This window comes from Ammospiza caudacuta, chromosome 1 (assembly GCF_027887145.1).
Source record: "Ammospiza caudacuta isolate bAmmCau1 chromosome 1, bAmmCau1.pri, whole genome shotgun sequence".
NCBI classification, from domain to species: Eukaryota; Metazoa; Chordata; class Aves; order Passeriformes; family Passerellidae; genus Ammospiza; species Ammospiza caudacuta.
In genome coordinates this window covers 93,494,908-93,518,900 of record NC_080593.1, presented here as the reverse complement: position 1 = coordinate 93,518,900, position 23,993 = coordinate 93,494,908, and the positions used below count along the sequence as shown (strand labels likewise).

General features: G+C 39.6%; 2 protein-coding genes across 3 annotated transcripts in view; both read right to left on the bottom strand.

The window, feature by feature from the left end:
- Nucleotides 1-1,717: 1,717 nt before the first annotated feature.
- On the bottom strand, nucleotides 1,718-16,371 carry CAVIN4 (caveolae associated protein 4). Its single transcript, XM_058813559.1, has 2 exons — nucleotides 15,952-16,371; nucleotides 1,718-3,825 (listed from the first exon to the last, which is right to left on the bottom strand). The coding sequence occupies exons 1-2, from the start codon at nucleotides 16,360-16,362 to the stop codon at nucleotides 3,160-3,162; spliced, it is 1,077 nt and encodes a 358-aa protein (XP_058669542.1). The 5' UTR covers nucleotides 16,363-16,371; the 3' UTR covers nucleotides 1,718-3,159.
- Nucleotides 16,372-16,514: 143 nt separating this feature from the next.
- The window catches only part of TMEFF1 (transmembrane protein with EGF like and two follistatin like domains 1), a 115,136-nt gene continuing 107,657 nt past the window's right edge, over nucleotides 16,515-23,993 (bottom strand). The window contains exons 9-11 of one of the 2 annotated variants that reach the window (XR_009275295.1): nucleotides 19,803-19,961; nucleotides 17,648-18,106; nucleotides 16,515-16,593 (exon numbers count right to left, since the gene is read on the bottom strand). Coding sequence is in view for 1 of the 2 variants with exons in the window: in XM_058813441.1 (XP_058669424.1) it covers nucleotides 18,022-18,106; nucleotides 19,803-19,961 (244 nt within the window). In the remaining variant the exon portion in view is untranslated. Of the gene's footprint in view, nucleotides 16,594-16,972; nucleotides 18,107-19,802; nucleotides 19,962-23,993 lie in introns of those variants that run through there. The other variant, XM_058813441.1, reaches the window with a different exon arrangement.

The window sequence follows — 23,993 nt, the reverse complement described above, 5'->3', positions numbered from 1 at the left end:
CACATCTGAACACCAATTTTGCTCTATTAGTACTCACTCTGTTTGCAATAGTGCCTGAATCCTGCACACTCAAACCTCTTAACTGCTTTTTGTTCTGTATTTTGCATCAGTTTAGTTTAAAAAAGGAAGACGACACACAGCCCATACTTCACCTGGAATGGTTGAAGTACTTTCGTGTTAACCAAGACTGCTGTCTACCCTGTAACTGAAGGATGAGTGATATTTTTTTTAATGGACAAATGGCTATTGGCAGAATATGTGTTTGGCTTCTTTCATTAGCACAAATTCAAAGCAAAAGAAATTATTGTTGGATGTTATGAAAGAAGGACTTGCAGTCAGGACTTTGTTAGTATTTTTTCTCCTTGTAAACACTTTTAATTTTTGTATAGCAAGTGTCTAAAAAAGAAGTTCATCCCTTTGCACAGCCAGTTTTACTCTGCAGTTAGCAACTGCGAGGTTTATTCCATGAGGAGGTTTGATACTTACACTCACACCCACAACGAAGTACAGAGTGCCAGCTTTCTTCTTGGAAGACAGAGCAGACAGGGACAGGGTCCCTTTTTTCCATTTAGCTAGGAGCAACAGTGCCGGCAAGATTATCGTTTCAAGTGAAACCAACTGTTCCAAAAAAATACACCAGACTTCCCTGCAGTGCAGTTGTACATCAACCAATTTCATTGAGATTTTTTTTTTTCTGAGAAGGCTGAAGGATTTGGCTTCATGATCATTGATCTTGGAAATTATGAAAAAGATGGGGGAGACTTCGGCAGCAAAGGTCTGTGCTGTTCCACAGAAACTGAGGTTGCAAACCATAGGGCTTTCCCCCTCCCCTACCTTTATGAGGGGATATGAAATAATTTAACTTTGATCTCTTGGTACATGTAAAAGTCAGGTCACTAACAGTGATAGTAATTTAAAATAAAAAATGTGCATTGAAATACTTTGCACAACTGAAGAACTCACTACTTGCTATGAAATAAATCATGCTTTGACCAATTGAAGCTAAAAGTAAACATAAAAAACCAAATATTTGATAGATGTTATATCTGGAGCTACATGATATGCTCCATAGAAACTGCATCACTTCTTTATCAAGCAAAATGAGAAAATTAAATGCTATATGAAGAAAATCTGTAAGCAATGATGTTATATCACATAGTGTTCTGCTGTATAAAAATGCAAAGAAATAGCTTATTTGAACATCAAAATTTTCATTTCAATAACTAAACCCTCTTTATCAGTTTAGAAAAATGTCAAATCTTGCAAACAGAATGCAGGCCATATGACTGAAGAACCAGAAAAATCATACAGTATTTCACTGAAGATAGCTAGAATTTTATACAGAACTGACAAACATAAAGTGACTTTGCTCCAAGAAGGCTTCTTATCACCAGTAAAGAACCCTAAACAAAACCTTCAGCATATCCTACAAGCAAATGCTCTTTTCTTTTTGTATGTGATTAGAATAGAGTGGAGATGAACAATTTACTATTGACAGAAATGTGTTCCTTTCCCCATCTCCTTCTCTTGCTCTTCCACTCAGTGGAGTTGCTGCTCCCAATCTGACAACATTAATTTGATTTGAAATGCCACTGATACAGTAAAACATTGACCTTCCCCAACCAGTGTTCCCTAGTCACTATTGCTAAAGCTGTTTCACTTCAAGTGGGATGTACACCAATCTAAATGAAACAACTGGCAGGCAGAATACTTGAAATCAAACTAATTATATTTCAATGATAGATTAACAATTAGCTGGAAGTCTTCAAACAATGTATATAGATAACCAAGTTATGCTTTTCTGTTAAAATGAACCCGAGATATTAAATACAATCATACAGCTTTTGGCAATATTGTACAAGTTTCACACAGATAGTAAATGATTAACATTGCTTTAGATAAGTGCTTTGAAGGCAACTCCATTTAAGAATGAAGAGAGCAATACAGTCCTGCACCCATGTCACTGTAGCAGTCATGTTTACAAACATATCTGATGTCAGGGCACTGGCTCCTGAGAGTTGCAAATAAACAGCATTCCATAGTCCAAAGGGTGTCTGTCTCATAATCCCTGAGGCTGTGACTGGTCAATAATGAGGATGATAGGAAAAAAAGAATTGGATTATGGATTGGCCCTGTACATCTGTGACTTTGTAGGATAGATTTTAATTGCAGTGAAGCTCAGAAAAAACACAGAGAATGGAAAACAAAACAATTCCCTTGTCTGGTCAGTTATATTCATAAAACCTATGATCCTCTGTAAAGAATAATTTTCTAAAAAATCTCAAGGAAAATGTAGTTATAGTATTCTAATTTTTCTCTCAATTTATCCAGAACCTATGCATTCATCTTATTCCACTTTTACTGCTTCATATAATTGCCTTCTTCACAATCTCCTCTTTCCAAAACATGAGTACGATACCTCCTTCCTTTTTCCTTCTGCTATTCCATTTTTAATGTGTCTTCTTTTTTATTCTTACTCCATAAATGCACAAAACACATTGCTTACTTACAATGAACCTTCCTATTCCAGAAGTCTGGAAATAACCTCTAGTCATTTCAGGAGTTTCTCTTTTCTACTAAGAAAAACACAATTTACTCAAAACCCTATAATTCCTGCCATATTTTTTCATACCATGGGTAAAGCAGGAATTTGCTCTTCCTGCTTTTTTTTTCTGTGAGGGTCCTTAAGTGATAATATTTGCACAGCGAAATGACATTTTCCATATTTCTTCCTTTTGCTAATATGAAGTAATAGCTTTGTTATTGTTTTCTGATTAGATGAGTTGGTATAACATAATGGAAATAAATTTTATACTGTTGCACATGAAACGATAAGAATGAGTAGGCTGTAAAGTGACTGCTAAATCAATCTTGGAAATGCAGCAGATTCCCATCTCCCTTTGACACTGTGAGTTCCATTGGGGTTAACGATGGCTATCGGCACACGCCGAGACACAGGGGGAGCCCCTTCATTCACTTTGCATGGCTTGACTTTTGTCAGGAAGACAACACTACAGACATCTATGTGGATGGCAGAACAACACCAACACGGGTTTGTGATAGAACACAAATTCACACATTTTTCTAAAGCTGAGTGAGTACATACTGTGTTCTCTCTTGCTCAGTGAGGACAGTATGGGGTGTGTGCTCATTGACTCCTTATACTGATTGCTTTAAGTCTAGCAAAGGGACGTCATCGTCACCTCCTCCTCCTCCTCCTTCTTTTCTTTCCTGCTTAAGGACAACTTCTGGGATGGTCACCCCTATTTCAGTTGACTGGGAAGCACCTTTTGTTGCACTATTCTTGTCTTTCTTTACCTTAGTGATCACTTCTGTGTAAGAGATTTCTTCGGTGAAGGGCTCTGCTGCTGGGAGCTCAGAGGCGATGTGTACACCGGCTTCCTGGATCCCCTCCTGACCTTCGGCTCCTGTTCGCTCTTTACTTTTTTTATGGATCTTGAATGTCTCCTTTGTTGGAGCAGCTTGTGAAATGGTTTTCTTGATCCTTATTCCAGATTGTCTCAGTCTCTCTCCTGACTGCCTGATCCTCTCTCTCCTCTCAGGGGTTACTATTCTAGTTTGAAGCCTGTTTACCTTCTTGCCAAAATTTTGTCTTGTCTTTTGGATATTTTCCCTTGAAAATGCCTTTTTGATGTCATCAATGCGCCTCATGCCTGATTTCTTGAACTTGGTTGCTTTGCTTTCTTCGATATAATATTCTTCATCAGAAGAGAGATCGTCAGGTAGGAAGAAATCATCCTCTATAGTTTCACCTGGTGTCATCTCTTTGATAACGGAGAGAGATGAAGGACACTCGGTTTCCTCCTGCGAATTAAAGCAGAGAGTCATTTTCCAGCATGTGTGTTTCAAAAAGATGGTGGTTCAAGGTTTTTTTTTTTTTGGTTGGCTTGCAGTTAATTAGTACTAACTGAAATATAATACTGTAACAAAGTAAGGTAGACTTGTACCATCATACCCAATCTATGCAGAACACAAATGGCAAAAGAAAACTGTGCCAAGTTCTCTAAAGATACTATATCCCCGATTAAAGATTTCTTTTCACTGTGGTTCTACCTGAAATTAATCAATGCAATGGTCTTATGAGTCCTGGCCTCTAATGGTTTTCAGACCAAACTTGTCTAGGTTTTTTTTTTTTTTTTGCACTTATCTGCTGCTCTGGATCAGACCTAGATCCATTATTCCTCACCAATAAAAGCAGACACTGTAGACAAAAAAGGCTCTTGGAATTGTGTCAGCTGTACACTATCCAAGCAAATATCTCAATGATACAAGTAGCTTCAGTCTACTACTATTACCAAGACAATTGTGCATTTTTTGACTGTTTGGAACTTAGCAAACACTGCTGTTGCTGCCCAGAAGGGAATGGCTCCCCCATATTAACTTACATGGGCTGGCTGCTCAAGGGCACAAATCAGTAAAACAGGCAGATGTTATTTGGTAAACCAAGTAACACACAATTCATTCAGCACCTGCACCATCACTGAGGTGAACATGATTTATTCCATCTGGAAATGTATGATATTCCTGAGCAAGCATCTCTGTCTCCTGTAGCCAATTTGGTGGCCTGTTTGAGCATGCAGAATCAGAATTATATATTTATATGACACATCTAATGTGTATCAGCAGCATGCTTGGAAATGGTGACAATCCTATATATCTTAGCCCTAGGAATTATGCAGCCTCTCCAAAGAAGAATTGCTAGAGGCTCAAAGCTCAAAAACATGGAAGACTTCCAAAAACTGTCCACAGTAAACAAAAATTTTACCAAGAATGAGCTAGTGGTTAAGGATAGCTGAGAGGAAAAAAGAAAAAGGGAAAAAAGTTAATGGCAATGAAAGATTTATATGAACAGGGAGAATCTCCTAAGAAAGCTGTTTCCCTGGTCTGCATGGACAGTACAAATTTGTGGCTCAGTGTCAGTGAGATCTGTCTAGGAGTGCAGTGCATGCAGAGCAGAAAAACTTGTAGGAGGGGTCTGAGATAGACAGTGCCACCCCCTTCTTCCCTACCAGCTTTTTACATGCACGTGCCTGTGCTCTTCTCCCAGGAGGAGCAGCCCCTTGGGCTGCAAACAGCTGTATGTACAACAGCTGTGTGACACTCCTCTAAGCTGTTTCTCATTAGTGCTAACCACAACAGCTGATTTCTGGGGCACGGCAGCAGAAGGACTCTACCCTTAGTATTATCATCCTAATGTAGACAATAGGAGAGATATTGAAGGTGTGAACCCATGAATAGCAAGTAAGCCCAACTGAATATTTTGCTGTGAACTTCTTTCTGGCCAAAAAGATGTCTGTCATTTTTCACAGTGGCTCATTAGTAGTGAGTCATGTTATTTTACATAAAATAACATACATTGAGCTATTTGACAGAGAAAGCCCACTTAAGAGCCTCTCATCATGCCTTGGCTTCAATAAAAACCCTTTACTAAAATAGTTGTTAATGCTTAGAAAAAATAGGGACAAATTATGTTACATTGATTACAGCAGAATGTTGTTCAACTCATCTGTCAAAATCAGCAGGAACAAAACTACAATGCTTTGCTAATAATCTTCATTAATGTGCAAATTAACATTAATTATATAAAGACTTCTACACATAAACATAATCTCTTTTTTCCTGAAAATTAACTAAAAACACAGCTGGATAGTAATTCCTTAAAATGTTTTTAAATTATACCCCTTTCCTTCAGCTGAAATGGTAACAAAACTATTTCCAGAATGAATATTCTGAAATGTCAGTGCATACAGAGACGAATACAATATGGGGAGAGGAATATGCCTTTCATATGAAGATTACTTTTTAAAAAGAGGGAAGGCAGAGACACTATTTTCTCTGCAATATTTGTCTTCCTTTGGAAGAAGAATTTGTCTGTACTTTTTGTCAATTGCTAGATTTTTATTGTGTTTACTTTTAGTCTGTTAGCGACAGAAGAGAGCATTTATCTTTCCTACTCACGTTAGAATCACAAGTTATGAACAAGAACATGTGAGATGAAGATCTTGTAGATGAGACACAGAAACTAGAGCTGCATGCAGATCCTGAGAAATATTTTCATTCTCCTACAGAGTCTCAGTATGAACTTTGCCAAATCTTTGATTTTCTTCTTTTCCTTGGTCTCTGCACATATCTTGCAGAATCAAGTGTAGCAAGGCAAAAGATTAGTGTGAGTTTCTATCTCCTCTCAAGATTTCTGGATGTAACCGAAGTGGAAAGTATTAGTGAGCCTGTCTAGCATGTTAGGAAGGTTTCAGAATAAAAATTCAGTGATTTAGGCTCAGTAGGTGAGCTTTTTCATCTGCTTAATTTCTCTCTCTCCTGCTCCTAACTCATTTCTTCTTATCACTAGATATCCATGGGGCAGAGAGAAGAGAGGAGCTCATCCTTCCTAAGGCAGGAACAAGAAGCTTTAGTGATTTCAGCAGCACAGAACAAAGTCCTAAATTGGGTGAGCTTTCTCCTTGTCTATAAAGCAGGTGGGACTAGGAATAGCAGGATTGGGCAGTCCAATCTTTGGGGAGGATGAGAAGGGAGTTGAGCCATTGATGCTGCTGCTTTCAAGCTTTTTGTTAAAAATCTGCTTAAGCATTTTGCTAGGAAGAACTGGTACCCACCACCACCACCACCACTCATGGGAGGTAAGGGAGGGTCTAAAATGAGGACAGGAGATTATTTCACAGTAAAATATTATACCAAGCAGTCAATTTTTTTTAACATGATTTCTTGAGGAAACAGGCATGCAGTCATAGGGGCTGTCTATGGATTAATACATAGGACGTGTACTCAGCTTGCTTCATCAACTGAAAACCACAAAGATATGCAGAGGCCAGAATCAGAAAACAAATCTGTGAAAGCTGAGCATTCCCTTTCCCTTTCATCACTCCTCCTAGAAGGAGCACCTGCAGAGGGTGCTCACACTGGTCCTTGTGTGTTTGTTTGCCATAATTGCTCATTGGACATAATCTCCTGAAATGTTATCCACCACTCAACACACTGCAAACAGACTTAGATCTTTCAAACAGAGCAATATTTTTTCCTTCTCTTCCAAGAAAAAAGTTCGTAAATCTGTCATGTAAGTGTTTGATTTGGAAGTTGTCTTTGATTTGTACAAGAAGTATAATACACATGCTCATATTATGCATCTCCCACCTTCTCACCCTTACATGGCCCCTCCACTAACACAGAAACATTCAGGCATTTTCCACCAAATTGAGAATGGAGCTGGGTCCTGACACAAAGAAATAAGTGCTCTCCTGTGAAACTGGCTGTGTTCTGAGTCATTCTGTCTGTTCCTCCCAAGCTTGTTCATCTGAGCAAGCATGCCATGGCTCAGGTACCTTACTTGTAGAGCTTAAAATTTTCAGGGGACAGGGGGGCTGAGAAGAGAAGTTGTGTGTCATGAATGGGTGTGGGAGGAGGGAGGGGACAAATGAGTCGGATTAGATGGTGTATTGAAACTGGAAATGTTTTGGGGAAATGTTTGTGTCTGCAAGGACATGAAGCCTGAAAGGAGAAAGACTTCAGGTTTTGTGGTAGCAAAGGAGGGACTGAAAGCATAGGTTGAATGGTAAGGGAAAATCCTGGAGACCTTTGCAGTTGTAGGTGCAGAGTATTTACATCCACTGCTGAAGGAAAAGCTTTAATAGACAAAGCTTTGAGGTATAACACCCTAACAGAACAACTGCACAATTCAGGAATGGCTGGTGAAGCCCCTAGCATGGCAAGTTTGCTAAGAAAGCATCTTAAACCTGAAGTTTGTTTTTTCCAATTTTTTTAGTATTTAACCTCTCAAATATGCCTAGCTAAAGAATTTTGAGTTCTTAAGGCCCAGGCTGAATACAAAGTAAACATATAAGTAACCCTCAGCTTTGATAAGAAGGCCAGCATGGCATTGAAACCTAACAAAGTCTGACTCCATCACTGGTATTTTCACCCCCTGTTCTCATTTCAATTTCATTCACAATTAGAAAATTTTCAAGTGGACATAGCCTGTGTCTTTCAAACCCTCCTTCTGCTCTTCAAACTCTCCATCAGCTGCCAGAATTCTGGCTGCTCAGCACCCATGGGGGTGGGGAACAGTAACCATTTTGCAGGCACTGCAGACATATTCTAATCACAAGGAAGGGATCAAAGCAGTAGCATTTTTTCCCATAGGCTATAGTAAAGCATTTATGAGGGAAGGCTAATGCACCTGCTCCTCAACCATGCAAAGGGAAACGTGCTGACTTTTCCATCGTGCTCAAACCTTAAAACCAGTGGGTAAATAACCTTAAATGTGGCAATGCCTCTAATCAACCCTATGAGACTCTCAAGATGGCAATGCTCAGATAATTGAAGCACGCAGGGGAAGAGGCTGTTTCAGAATGTGCCTGCTTGATAACCCTGCCTGCACAGCCAGGCTCTCCTCTTCTCTGGGAAGAGAAAGGGGCAAATGGCAGAGCAAATTGTTTAGCAATGTCTCAGGCATTTTGCAGCCCTGGTGTCCTGGCAAGGATCAGGCTGGCTCTAAAAGCAGCCTTCCCTTACTGCTGCCCTAGGGAGCCAAAGGGGGCTGCTGGAAGAATGTCATGCCTTCAGCAAGGACTGCCAGGCTGGGAAAAGAAAAAAGGGTTGTTGAAAAGATTCCCTCACAAACTTACTAGATAAATTTCCACTCTTTGGGAGCACAGATGGGATCAATAATTAATAGCAGCAGTATTTTTATTTTCCTTAAGAAGATATGTGTTTTTCATTTAGAGTTCACTTGATTTGCTAAGCAAAGCAGCGACATAATGTCACTGTAAAACAATACTTAGGCTTTTCTTAAGTACATAAACATTTAAACTGATGATTTCAGTAATAATTTTATGTCATTTGAAAAGAAAAAAATAATAGAAATATGAGAGAAATATTGTCTTTTTGAAGTTTTTTGTATATGCATTCAAAGCTTTGTATTTCAATACTCAAAATTGGCAGAGAGGAAAAAAGGTAATGCACTGTATTACACGTAAATATTTGCAAGAAATGCTATAAACTGGTTTTGTGTTCTCTTTCTAAATAGCTTGAAAATATAACTCTAAACAACTTTAATAAAGGCAACAGTTATCAGCTCTCAACTATTACCTAATTTCAATCAACACTTTAGCAAAAAAAAATTTTTAAAATAAAAAACCCTCAGAAAATCAGAGTAAATAAATAATTCATTTTTATATATCTAAAATAACATATACGTATATGTATTTAATTACATATTGTATATATAAAATCAAGACTCAAAATGGTCTTAAAGAAACTGCTCACAGCATAAGTAGGGAGGAGAGACTGATGAAACTCCATAACTTGGAGTCATTGTGTTGCCTAGGGAAAAGGTCACAGCAAATGATCTTTCAGCCTTGGGGTGTATAACACAGAAAGTGCAGGTGATGATTAGCACAAGCACAGATGGGGCTGACTGGTGATCACCTGACAATTCTGAAGCAGAGCACGAAGCAGCAAAGTGGTCAAAGGGAACCCAGAGCCTGCTCTGGCACTGCTGCTGTGTCTATGACAACTGGTGATGCAAATGATGGGCAGCTTATGGGCAGGAAACTGCACTGCCACAATGTTTTAAACAAATCTTAGAAATTTGCATGTTGGATGAACGATTTGTTATTCAGACTGGTAGCCAAGGTAAATCATTAAAATACCTCCTTGAAATCGTGCTCTAAATCAACATGAAACCACTGATGAATAACCAATTAGAAATCATTCAGCACTTTGACTCATATTCTAACAGTTAAGAGTGAAGCTTTTTAAATCTCAAGTGATCCCCTCATTTCTTTTGCAAATATGTCATTTCAGAATCTCTGACAGCAGGCCAGAAAACTGCTCAGATGAGAGACAAACAGGATTATTTTAAAAGGCCACCTAAGAATTTTATCAGGTAAACACTTCAGCATAGAAGACTTTATGGCTAAGTGCTGTTGCTGCATTTAGAATTATTTTTCCACAATGGAAAACCAGTCTGGAACAGTCAACTCCCCTCATTTCTCTTTTGTGAAGCCTAATACACATCCCTTTTATTTAAATTCTGACAGAAATTCATTAATTCAACCACCAGCATACAATGACTACAAAGGAACTCATCTCATTTGCCCATTATCACTGTCTGTGGTTTTCAGCAGTCAATGAGCAGCCAGTTCCCAGTTACACCGCATCAGTGGAGAAGCCCTTGGCTCCAGGCTACCACATGCTGCACAAAAAGGACGACTGCAGCTTCAGGGGAAAACAAAAGCTTCATACTTTGTCTGCTCTGCTATTGCTTTATGGAACTAGACCAGGCAATAGCTCTGCAGGTCAGTTTGCAGGCTTGCAATCAAACTGGTGAAATTCCTCATTTCCAAGGTTTCTGGAAGCCCCTTGCAAGTGAAGGGCAAAAAGCATCACAAGGTGTGATGGGACGGGAAAAAAATATTTGGTAATGTTTTGATTCATTCATTCATCACATGGTGAGTGTTCCTACAAGTCAGCTAGACCACGGAAGAGTTCTCAAGTATAAGTGAGAATTCCATATGAACTCATTCCAGGACAACAATTTAACTATATGGGGAGAGCAGACACATATAAAGTAGGAACTGGATCCAGAAGCAGATGTCTGCAACAGGTTGGGAGAATCAAGCTCCTCACACTTCTCTCTGCTTACTTGAAAAGGAACATACAGGCCAAATGTACAAACATCTGTGTTACTGATGTCAAATTAATGCCTGGCAACATGAGTCCTGTCCCAGATCCTAAACTTCCTGTTTGTGACTTCACATATTCCTCATCTCCATTCCTGTGCTGTTTTGATCAACTTTTTTCCTGTACTAAGGGGCTAATTGTAAGCTTGGCTATCTTCAGTACTGTTGAGAATATGAATCCCAGCTGCATGTCCCCAGTCAAGTCCATTCCCAAATCTGTTCCTCAGGAATGAAGGGTTTTGCTGAACAGCTGGATTTGATGATCTCAAGAGGAATTTTCCTAAGGAATCACCTAAGTGATTCTATGATTCCATTCTCAGATACATGTGTGCCCACAGCAGCCAGCCACAGCTCCTGGTGACCATTCTAGGAGCCTCTAGGACCATGGAGAAGAGACGTGACACAGGAGGCTCATGTTGTAACTGCACTCCTGTGTTGACCTGCAGGGCAGCCCCAAGGGAAGGGGATTCTCAACCCCAAGGGAACCCTGAACAGCTGCACCCAGTGCAAATGTAAACCAAGATCAGCTGTTTCCACCACTCAGTGCTAATAGGTGGAGAAAAATCAATGGCAGCTCTGCAAAGAGGACAGCTTGTCCCCTTGTGAGGATCAGCCCAAAGGAACAGCTCTGAGGATACCAGATCCAATGGTGTTGAGTCCAGCTTGTATGGACAAAGTCCTGTGAAATATGCAAACCATTTCATTTTAGGAACATAGAAGCAGCCCAACATCTGTTTTTTAATATTTTTTAAAAATTTTTCTTTCTCCTCATTGCCTGAAAACATGTCACTAGAAACACAGTTTTTCTTTAGCTGGTTGATAGCTTCTCCATTAGTGGCTGCTGCACAGCACGGGGCCAGCCCTGCACTTTGAACTGGAGCACTGGGCTCAACAATGCAAACAAAGGGCTCTCATGACACTCTCTGACACAATAATTGGGTTTATTTTCTTCTCTGTTTTCTCAGCAAAGGCAATTACCTCTCCCAGCTGTAAAAATATTTATAAGGTTTCTGCCACAAGACTCCAACAAAGGCCCTGTGTCGCTGGGCTGCTGAGGCCGGTGTTCTGCTGTCAGAGGTAGTCAGTCAATTCACACTATTTTTTCCCCCATTAAGTTTTCAGGCTGCACTTTAATAACAATTTGGATTTCCTGTCTTCCCATGAGTTCTAGAAGGCAGTTTTGTATAGACCCTGTTGTCTCCAGAACTGAAGACATCCATTTATGCTTTCAAATCAGAACTAAAAGTGCAGGAATTAGCACCATGTACACTAAAATTAACATTATTCCAGCTGTAAAAGTAATTTGATTTCTTGTCTATGTTTCTTTCTATGGACTGACAGCTTCTAATTTTGAACACATTTTTTTAGTATCGCATCTTTTCTGTATAAAAATTTTCAAGGAAGATATTAGACAGTTGACAAAGACAGAAACACACCTTCAGGAACCCATTGCAAACTTCACATTTCAACACAATGCACGGCCACCTGTTGTTTTTTCCAGATTATCTAGGTAAGATATGAGGTAAGATACCAGGTACATAAATATGAGAAAGGATAAGACCTCCTATGTTTCTGCAAAACAGAAAAATTATCAAATATGAGCCACCTAGCACAGTCTGCTCTGAGTGAGCTATTTAACTCCATTCTACTAAGGATTTTGTTCTGCAGGGCCATTTTTGAGACTGCCATTCTTATGCCCAAAGGGTACCAAATTAATGGCAATCTCCTGAGCTCCTGACTCCCTAATTTCTACTGCCACTTCAGATGAAGGTGTTTCCACCTCAGGTTTCCAGATTATTATCCCCATCTTGATCTCACCATTCTTACTGTCCTAGTCATTATAGGCAGAGAATGTCAATGGGCAAGACATGACACATACATTTTAACTTATTTATTATTTATGCATAATATCAGAGGCATACACAAGGCTGCTGCTGTGAGCCTCTCCCAGTGTGTGCAGTGGAGCAACCACAGGGCAAACAAATCAGCTGTAACCCTGCTGTGTAGGTCAGTCAAGCCATAATCTTGGTTTATGACACCTCCACTAATTTTAAATGTCAGACAGGAGTGAATAAAACAAATGCATGTGTCCCTTCATAAGGAGCAGTTACTCATTTATGGTGCTAATGTGAAGTAATAATAGACAGAAAGCTGAGTAACAGTAACATGGACTTTCTGGTGCCTGTACAGTTTCATTTAAATAGAGACTTGCAGGACATGCAGAAAAGCAAATGAAACAAGTTCATTCAGGGTAAAAAAAAAAAAATCCCCTTTAATTTCTGAATATTTTAGTCAGAATGATTTAAACTGTTAAATGCTCTTTGACTTCAGAGAAATGATAGCTCTTACAGCTGGTTATTCAGACTAACCTGAACAGAAATGAGCAGTGACCTGTACAACTTACAACATCCTTTTTATTCCCTACTATAGTCTCAGGGCACACAGCACTCCAGGGTCAAAGACTTCACTAGAAAGTCTGAAGTAACCTGGCATTTTTAATCATGCAGTCAGCCTAGGGAGGAGAGCTGCCTGCTACCAAATCTCTCCCTCAACCACATGGCCTTCTAAAAATGAATGCTCTAAATTGCCTAATCATTCTGCTCAAGGATGATCACTTTGTCTTTTTTTAACGTGAGGATATCGCCAACTCCTTTCATCATTGCTGAGATCTCTTGGGACAATCTCCTTCAGCCAATGATCCTTTTCAACCTGCCTACTCCCTCCATCAATGATAAGATCAAAGCTACCCACTTGAAAGGAAATCTTTAGCATTTAATTGGTGTCTCCTTTTTACTCATACGCTGATATTCTCGCAAAAGTTAAAACTAAAACCCACGTGTGCTCGCCTGTGTAAAGATTCCATGCCAGCAGCACACGGGTCATTGGCCCCATCACAATGTTCCAAATAGTTCATCAGGAAAAAAAACCACCTCTGTGCAGAAGAGGTGTCAATCACAGGCCTAGAGTAAACAACTTAGTTACAGCCATTGGTAATGTATAGCACAGGGAGCATGCTGGTTCCGGAGCTATTAACAGACTCCCACTCATCCCAGCCAAGCTCCAGTCATTCAGGTCTTGGCCCTGCAGCAGTGTGCCTGCCCTGGTGCAAATCAGCAGTGTGAAAATCACTGCACCTGTGTGAAAGAGACCTTCCTAAGTGTACCTGTGCCTTGAGGTCACAGTGGACTCTTGCCTACCTAGAGTGTTCCAGGTTTCGGGCAGTGCTGCAGTTATCCCTCTCCAGAAAAGTGTTAAATGGCAGATCCTAGAGGGATCCACATGTCTGCCTCTCCTCCCTGCAAGTGGGTAAAGGTTCTTCAGTCTACCTTACAAAAGGGATGGAAGTTAAGGAGGGAGTCACTCATATTCTCACTGACAGTTCTGAACCGCTGTAGGAAGAGGAAACCAGAAAGACAGAAAAAAATGCTGTTTCCTTTCCTGAAAAGTACCATCTAAGAATTAAACATACAGAACAGGGTGCAGGTCATTCTTGTCCAGCAAAACCAGGGGAGAGATCATAAACTCCTACTGAAGGTGATTCTTGGGGAAAGCACACACTGGGAGGGCCATCTTTTGTATTAAATATCTGAAAGTACCAACAGCTGTTCTTTACACCTGTGTGTAAATCCATTTTGACCAAATTTGACTATATTTTAAAATAAACAACAGCTCTTGCCTTGCTAGCAGAAGAATTTACATCATGTAATGAATACTGTTTCAAGAAAAAATATTTTCAAAGCATTGGTTCTGCTGCAGTCATTATCGTAAAGGCCCATCAATGAAATGGCATTATGTCATTAACCAGGGGAGTCACAAAGATTTATTACCTTTAACTAGGAAATTATTTGCAAGCAAAAAGTGAAAGTGCCTGTTTTCTATTCCAAGATGATGATGCAGCATGCAATAATGGTAATAATAGGGCAGATTTGGCCTGTACTTTCTCCTGAACAGCCATAGTTAGTCATCCAGTCAGAGAATCTGGGAGGCACAATTTGGCTGTATGTGGTACTAACATAACATTAAAGAGGTAATATTCCCCACCTTCAGCCTTTTCTATTTTTTTAGCTATTTTTTCCCAGTAGTGAAAAATGAACTATTTTAAGAAAGCTAGGTTATGAAGATTTTGTCAGCTGTTCACTGTGGTGTACAAACTCAGTGAAACACATGGCTCCATTCATTGCAAATTATGTCATTTATGTACAAACAGATGCAAGATCAGAGTGTAAAAACTGAGTGATGGGGGTGCATTGTATTACTCATGCGGGGTGGTATTTTCAAGAATGCCAAATGAGGAATAAAACTCATTTGAAAGACGCTTTAGCGACTTGCTGGTAAAAAAGGAGCAGCTATGCTTCTGGCAAAATATCAAACACTCCTACTTTCTACTGACCTGGGAAGCTGGGAGGTTCCAGCAAAGACAGGATCAGACCAAATGTGTTTCACAGCACTCATTGATTGACAAGACCCCAGAACTGTCTGCACTGTTTGTACAGATGCAAGTGAGACCATGCTGTTTTATGAAACTTCTCTTCAAATACAATTATTTTAATGTACAATGAACATCCTAGAAAAAGGTCAGTGAAAGAAACGATATGATTTCCTTGCCCACTGTGATTGAAAGAACAGTGCTATGTTAAACCATTTCCAATGTAGACCATGCAAGGGAGTATTTGTTGTCATGAAGGGTTTGTGGATCTGAGCCTTAGTTTGTACATATACTGCTATAGACTGAGACAATGAAAAAAGTCCCAATTTGTCAGCAGTATGAAGGCCTGGGCAATGCTGCAAATTATACAAGCCATGTTTTAAAATTAGTGTTAGAAGAAAGTCTGCATTTCAGGGAGCCTGAAAACACTTTTGCTATTTGCACTTCTACCTAATACGGTGAAAAAAATAACAGAGATGAATGTCAGGCATGGTTTGTATGACAAGATTTACAGGGCCTGCCTCATATTACCCTTCGGAGAGGCAGCAAATAGTCCTTGCTGATCTGCAGTTAATCTTACACGACTGGCTCAGAAATCTACACACACTAATAATAGACCCTGTGTGCTGCTGCCAGTAGGTTCATGCTGAAAGGCATTGGGGAGCACAGATCAGTGTTAAAGTAAGCATAAAATAACTCCTATGTTGGACAGACCGCACCTTTTGCTTCGTTAACCAGCACCTCCCAGAAGCACCAAAGAGGAGGTGGGAAAGCCACAGTAGCACAAGAAATGAGGTTCATGGTTACCTGATAGATCACGACCCGGAATTTGTTTTTTCTCAACATCTCCTCCTGTTTTGCTGCCACCTTCCTCACATTGGTGCTCTGCCTCTCCACGCGCGCCCGCACCTCCTTCATGGTGGAGCTGACTTTGCTGGTTTTCTGCAGTAACTTGTTCACCGTGAAGCCCGTATTGCCATGAGCCTGGGCAAGCTTTAGCATGTCAATCTGGATGGTCTTGATGGCATTTTCCATCTCCCTGTGCTTCTCCTCTATCCTCTTCTGGCTCGCTTGCACGCTGTCAACAATGTTGGCCACTTTGTCCAGGACTGTCACAATCGTGTAAGCTGCATCTTGCTCTTCCTCCTCCTCGATGACACTGGAGAGACGATTTTGGTGAGTTTTGTCGGCCTCCGAGGGGATTTCGCGGCGATCCATTCCGCCTGCCTTCAGCCAGGTTGGAGGGAGGCGAAGTTTCGGCGATCCTGCCAGAACGATTGTGGCGCTGTTGCAGGGAGCCAGGGCGACAGCTGGCTCCGGCGATGCTCAAAGTAGGGCGTGAAACGCCGCTCCTGGAGCTTGGTCAAATACTTCTGACTACAAAATATCCACACATGATTGCTCAGATACTTTCAGCAACATGAAACCCCTAAAATTAGGAAGCAATATCTGGAAAGGAACATACGTTTAAAGGGTCACGCTTCTGTACTGATGAAGTTATTAGTGTTAATCCAGGAAAGTTAAGTAACTTGCTAATTAAGCAGGAAAGCAAACTTGCATATTTTTAAAGATCTACTTTTGTTTTCATGTTACTGGAGTGCTTTCCTCTGAGGGAATTCAAAAAGCGGTCAGGAAAATTAGCACGGCTGTTTCTTTTCCAGCAAAACAACTTCAGGTCTTCAGCTTGCTGCAATTACCCCATGGGGTAGCAAATAAACACACACTAAACCAGAGGCAATATAGTGAAAACGTTGTATTGTGACATGCTTTTCCAGTTCAAAATGTTGAAAGCATTTTTTTTTTATTGAACAAATTATTAAATCCTACATGCAAAATTCTGAAAGCCTACACTACATGTTAAAACAGCTGAACACATCCTATTCACACTTTATCTTGGGATCTTTCAAACGACAGCTAACAGTCTATTAATATAACGATGACCAGCAGACTAATTTGGATGGACTTCTTTAGCTCTTGAAAATACTCTATACAAGAGCGCTAGTAATTCATTCACTTTTATTTTTTTTTATTTTGATCACAAACACTATACAATCTGTATTGTAGGTGTTAAAACATGTATTTTCTTTAAAAAAGTTTAAGAAGTATTAAAACAGTTTTAACAGTGATAAAGTAGGCTTTATTCCAATTATTTGTGTTCAATTATTCAACACCAATTTTTATAATACCTAAATCTACTAAGACCTACTTCTTTTGGACCTGTGCCATCTGTCCTACCAGGTAACTTCCCAAATTATGAAATTTATAATTTTCATCTTTAAAAATAAATTGTTGGAATTATTACTGAAGATGGCAGTGCTTAGACCCAGCCCACACATTTTATAAATATGTTACAACTACACACAGCACACAGCTTCACAGTTCATGCGATAGGCAGTGTCTAAAAAATCAGTTACTAACTTCCAAAAACATTTAAATATCTACGGTATTTAAACACAGTGTTTTCTAGTTCCTCATAAGAAAAGTAAGCTGTAAACATTTTTACCTTTAGTTCATGCCTTGTTTTTTAGGTAATGTGGACTTATTTTGTTGGTTTGTTGGGGTTTTTTTAAGTCTACAACCATTGTTGGAATAAATCTGTGTTCCCAAAAATATTACATTCCATGGATAAAGCACAAGTCTATTATATAACCATGTGATACAGATACAGAAAATGAACTACTGTATTCAAAAACATAAAAGTAAAGATACTAAAGCAGTCCATAGCTGTTAGAGCTGATGCTTTCAGAATACAGACCAACATTGTGACACTAAAAATGTTCAAAAATAAGGCCTCTGAAATAAATATTTCCATTCTTTAAAAAAAGATATAATAAAAATGTACATCACATGGTCAATGTAGGTATAAAAAGCACTAAGTTAAACCATTCTGGATGATGTATCTGAAGTAAAATGGCCTAGGTTTTGCTTCTGCCGACGTCCTCTATTATTTTTGGGGCATTTTCTGTTAAAAAGAAAAGAGAGAAATAGCAAAGGAGGGCTGATTTTATATATGACACCTATAATTAAGCCTAACAATCATGCATTGACTCAATTTTCTGTACTTAGCAATAGCAAGGAGTCTATGATCTGTGCTGACAAGTGGGGCACTCGTGCTGTTCAGTACTGGACTGTGCCCTGGGAATGTCTGTAGGACCCCAGATCGTGCAGAGGGGAGCCCTGCTTGACCTTGAGACTGAAAGCAGCAAGGTGCTGCATCCTTCAGCCTTGATCCAGCAAACACATTCCACAGGGAATGATTGCATTAGCTTTGCTTTATACATATTTAATATTTAAAACCCAGTGGATGGTGAGGCTGGATCAATCAGCCTTTTGAAGAGCTGGACCTCCAGGTGCCTTGCTGCTCGCTGCAGCCCATGAGACAGAGCCCACCCAGGTCTCTCTGTGGGGTGACTCTGGCAGTCCCTTTCTTGGGGCCAGACACACAACTAAAAGGATTCACAAAAGCCAGCAATCCTGAATGGAATGGCACTTAGCCAAGGCAATGAATGATGCAGCAGTCCTGCTGGGATGCAGCAAGACGTGAGAGACTGAGAGCTGGGGAATGGTCATACAGAGGCTGAAAGAGGAGCTGACCCATAGCTTTCCACACCACTGCTTTGGCCAGCAGGATGTTCAGTGAAAAAAGAAATTACATCAATTGCATGAGCCAAGTAACTCTTTTACATGTGCAGGTGCTATTTTATACATGTGCTAGTAGTGTCTGTTAGGTTGAACTTTACAAGGGATACAGGGAAAAAGGCCTGTATTGTTAATTCGCCATGTCCCTCTACATCCCTGAGTTTTGAAAGTCTTAAACTAATGCAGTAGCAGAAATTTTATGGCCCAATGTATGTGGAGCTGAAAAAGTGAAGGACAACTTGAGGAGGAAAAGTCAAACTGTGGCAGGGATGCCCAAGTGTAAGACTTAAATACTTCATGCATCTATAAGGTAAAAAAGTTATCCTTTATCTATCTCAGAGACCTCAGTGTTTTGTTTGGTTCAAGTCCTAGACCTGAATGCCTTGTCATCAAAAAGAACCCATGGCTCTCATCTGAGTTTTTACACAGTGTGAGAATGAGTTTCTACACAGAGTGGAGACAACCTATAGTTGTCTCAAAACGTGCTTGTGCGTCTTTAAGTTTCACAAAACATGTTCTTACAGTGAGTGTCTAATAATGGGACTAAGTTGTACATTAATTTTCAGAAAGTGTAGATGATGTGAGGGGTACTTCTTTCTCTGTGTAACACCATTTACAGTGGTACCACAGGGAACACCATCTTGTCAGCCTCTGGCTTCACTGGGTGGTAGCTGGGGATCAAAGGTTCCACAAAATTTCAGCAATACCTCAATAAGTCCAGTGAAGGCCTAACACGGTAGCTTAACTCTAGGATTTGTTTTAAGGCTGATCTGTTCTGCTGTGTGTTTGGTCTGGAGATTCAGAGTGGTTACTGGCGGTTTCTAAATTCAAACAAATCTTTCTTTAGTGACCAAAGAAACAAAGGGGCAGATAGGATGTTACATGATCATCCTGCTTCAGTCATTAGGTAGTTTTTAAGTGCATATTAAGCAAATAAAATGTTGGACATCATATAATTAAATACAGAAAAAGTATATCCATATAATGTGTAATTTTTCACTGTTTTTGTCTTTACTTACCTGGTTATGCACATGACAATTGCAACTATAATGGCAATCTGTACAGCTCCAATTATTGCTGCAATAAGGACATGCGTAAGCTTTTGTCTACTTGGGACAACATAAAGAATACTAAAGTCTGTCTTTTCACAGTGCTGTCCAGTATATCCTGATTCACACCTGAAAAAGAAAAGGAATATTTCATGGAATCTGTAATTTGACAGCATCCCAGTGATTTTACAGATGAAATGAGAAATCCAAGGTGACTCCAGCTGAGAAAGAACTGGTGAGAAGGTGCACATGTGGTAATGCTTGGGTTAGAAATGGTTTGGATCTGTGTGGCAAGAGAAGAGACAGAGCAAGTAGATATGATCTGCTTTTTCTGGATAAGGTTATTAGTGGCCCTCTGAAAACACACCAGCATGAGGAGGACCCCGATTTGTCAAAAGAAATATGTGGGTCATTATTATATTGGTACAATACTTAGGAAGAGTGAAGCAACTGGGTGGAACAGTAGACACTAGGAAGACAAGTGGACAAGGCTAAATGAAATGCAAGAATCATGTTTATGAAACACAGAGAGAGCACAGCTCATTCAGCTCCATTGTTATATATGGGACAGAAGTGACAAAGAGGAAGGGCAACCTTGAAATATGGATTGAAAATCCACCTTGAAAAAAAAAGACCCCCTTTCAAGCTGCAACCTAGAGAAGTGGAATCTTGCAAAATCTACTGGACATGACCAGCACCAAACCCCCTCCTGCCTTGTGGCTGAGCCAGAATGTGATGGAGGTCAGCTTAGAAAACCCAATGGCTCACAACTGTTTCAGTGAGAGTTCAAGGAAGAATCCAAAATAATTTGCATGGGGTAGGGGAGAAATAACAGGAAGCAGAAGAGAATCAGCTCTTTAAGTGGTAACTTGCCTGAGCAAAGCAGCATTTAGCTCAATGAGAAGCTCAACAGAGGCTGTTCCTGAGCAGTGATGTGTTCCAGCAATTCAAGATGTGCCGTTGCAAACACACTCTGAAACAATCCATGTCTCAAGGCAAAAGAGGCTCAGGCACAAGAAAAGGCAAGAGCCACCCAAACCACTGAGATGAAGTCTGCAGAGTCAAAGGCCACCACTTAAAACCCTGGGCAAGTTCCTAGTACAGCTGTCCTTTAGAATTGACTGACATGAATGCATCACTGTGGTCAACTGAATCATACACTTGGCCTCCAGCTCTGCAGCTGCAGAAGAAATACTCACATGCAGGCAGAGCAACAATCATTTTGTAAACTGGATCTGACAAGCCTGAATGCAACACAAAATCAGACTCATCCATTCAAAAGCTTTGTGCTAGGGTAGGAATCAATTCTTTTTGGAGCAATAAAATAATTACACCAAAGACCTTTTTACAAATGCTAATGCAACTCCTAATCCTCCTCTGCATGCAGGGATAATAGTTGGGGTTTACATGTGACTCTACTTTCTCCAGCCATGAGCTGCTGTGTAAGGAGTTTTGGTTCAGGCATGAACCAAATTCCAGTAAGTCTTGTTAAAGAAAACCCTCCATGTGGTAGAAGTGTGCCCAGTGGTAGCCAAGAAGGGAATAAAGGGAACTCTGAATAAGCATATGAGAAGAATGAGGACAGTGAACACACTAGTAATCATGCAAGAAAATACAGAAAGGAAGATGTTTCCTTGTTAGTCAAGAGGACTTAAATCTTATTGTTACTTTGCTTTTATTTTCATTAAAGAAAGTAGCAGATGAAGTATTATCAATGTGAGAGCTGCTTTAATGCAGAGGAGACAAAACAAAGCAGAGGTGGCACAAGGAATTCAAAGATGTTTCCTCAGAAACACTGAAATGACAAGAAATTATTTCTGAGAAATACTGAATGCAGATTCAGGAGGAAAAGTGCTTGCATTAAGAATTACATAATGGCAGGATGAAGTAGTAGTCACTAGTTTTCTACTTTAAACTAGCAGAATGGATTTTAAAACATTCTGCTGCATAAATGTATAACAAGATAATATAGAATTAGTATAATAGCAAGATCAATAGAGGTCAGCAAGGATTTATCAAAATAAGCTGATTAGTCAATTAATTGATTTAGCATAAAGTTTAGAGTTCTTTTTAAAGGGCTGGACTGTGTGTCCTTGACACAGCCTGCCATAAGGACAGGGCAGAACTGCACTGCACAAGGGGGGCGGCAGGAGACAGACCTGATCCCATCTGTGCAAAGGCTGCTGAACTCAATACTGTGCTACTGACTGCTACAAAACCTTCCTCCCCCCCCACCTGCTGGCAGTCCTGGAGGGCTGCTGTACAGTAAGCAAGGAGATTCATTGCCCTCAGTGAAAGCAGAACTCAGAATTTGCTCTGCACAAGTATTTTCTGCAGCTTTATAGGTCATCTGATACCTCACATACATCTCTGCCAGGAAATGAGGACCAAATTAAACAATGTAAATGCTAGATGCCTATGAGAACTGAAAGCCTTTGAAAATAACAATTTGCCCTTAGCAATCATCATTATATTTTCCTTGCTGGAGAAAGAGAGAATTTTTTTCTCTGATAGAGGTACATGATTACTACGGCGGATTGATGTCTGTTATAAACTATTTGTTTCCTTAATAACTCTGCTACAGTAAGAAACATGCATAAAACATGAGACCATCAGTATTTTAATAGCCAAGAAAAATCCAAAGCAGTCTGATAGTCAGGGTCAAGAACTGATAGTCACAAATTCTGGGCTGGAACTACGCGAGGTTTGTTGTGCTAGGCTCAGTACTGAGATACTATTCAGAATATTTAAATACATAGCTACTGAAGTTAGTAACAGTAAATGTAACTATAAAATAGAATTTAAAAGGATGGTAAATTAATTAGATCCATCAAAACATTGCCTATCAATACTTACTAGAGTAATAATAAATATTTAAAAGATGGAATTTACACTGAATCATAAATTGATAATTACGATAAGATTAGCACCTTCCAACAAAACTTCTGAGAAAATGAAAATTAGTTAATTCAGACAGGAATGTTTTCCTTGAAATACTGCTACTTTAAACATTTTGAGGACAAATACATTATGAATTGCATTAAATACAGTTCTAGATCAAAAGAATACTATAATCAGATAGTATTGCCTAATGCCCATCAAGATGATGGTGGGGGTGCACCCTGTTTCCCAAAAGAAGCAAAGCCATGTTGAGTTCTCTTGGTTCCAGACCAAAAGAAAACCAAAACAGTGCTATTTGAAAGCTGAAAATAAACAAGAAAGGGTCTTGCATGGTAAAAGAAATAATAGAAGTTTTCAAGTGCTTAAGTTGACAACAATGCTGGCTCTGCCATTTTGGGGCTTCCTGCTCTCTGATCTGTCTGGAAACCCTTAAATCTTGGCAGTGCAAAAAACGCCTAAATATCATCAATCAATAAGGATCAAGGGAGAAAATATGAAAGCATCCAATGGATTTACAGCTGAAGTTTCAAAAGCAAAGGAAAGCAAAGAGTTATGGCAGTTCCAGCCACATTAATCTGAAAGTACAAGCTTGCAAGATAAAAGCTCAGGAATGAAACCTCCTAATAAGTAGGGCACTGCACCTTATTGCAAAGTGGCCTTTTGCTATAAACAAATTTTAAATAATAATACTAATAATACTACTACTACTACTAATAATAGCAAGAACAACAATAATAAAGTTTTGGAGGAAAAAAAAGATACAGAATTCCATTGGTGAAATGTAAAAGGAAAAACATTATTTGGGAGCTAAGGAATATTCATATACTCTGGAAAACACTGAAGGGCTTAATATTGAGTGTTCTGAGTTGCTAGTTTACACTGTAGACAAAAGGTGTGGGCTAAAGAATATTTTGCAAATTTTTATTCTCTAGATAAGCCTATTATTGTGAAAAAGGGCAATAAATGTTAAAAATAAGGTATTGATTCTCTAGAGGGAGTTTACGACAGGAGCAATAAAATGTGCTGATAGTGTAAGAACAGGCTGAGGGGTCAGTGGTGAAAGAACAGTCACAGACAGAAGCCAAGGAAGGCAAAGGCCTTTCTAATGTGTTTCTGTTTCACTTGTTTTTTAGCTCTGGATGTGATTTAGCATCTGAAAATAAGAAGACAAGGCTGAGGCTCCACTCCTCAGAGGGATTCAGGTTCTGATGTACCTGAGTGACCGAGCCTCTCCTCTGAGCACTATCTCCCTCCTGATGG

Excerpts from the sequence above, each read along its gene's own strand:
- CAVIN4 (XM_058813559.1), bottom strand. The coding sequence starts at position 16,362 with ATGGATCGCCGCGAAATCCCCTCGGAGGCCGACAAAACTCACCAAAAT. Across the intron at positions 3,826-15,951 it reads TCCGGGTCGTGATCTATCAG|GAGGAAACCGAGTGTCCTTC; the intron begins GTAACCATGAAC and ends TTTAATTCGCAG.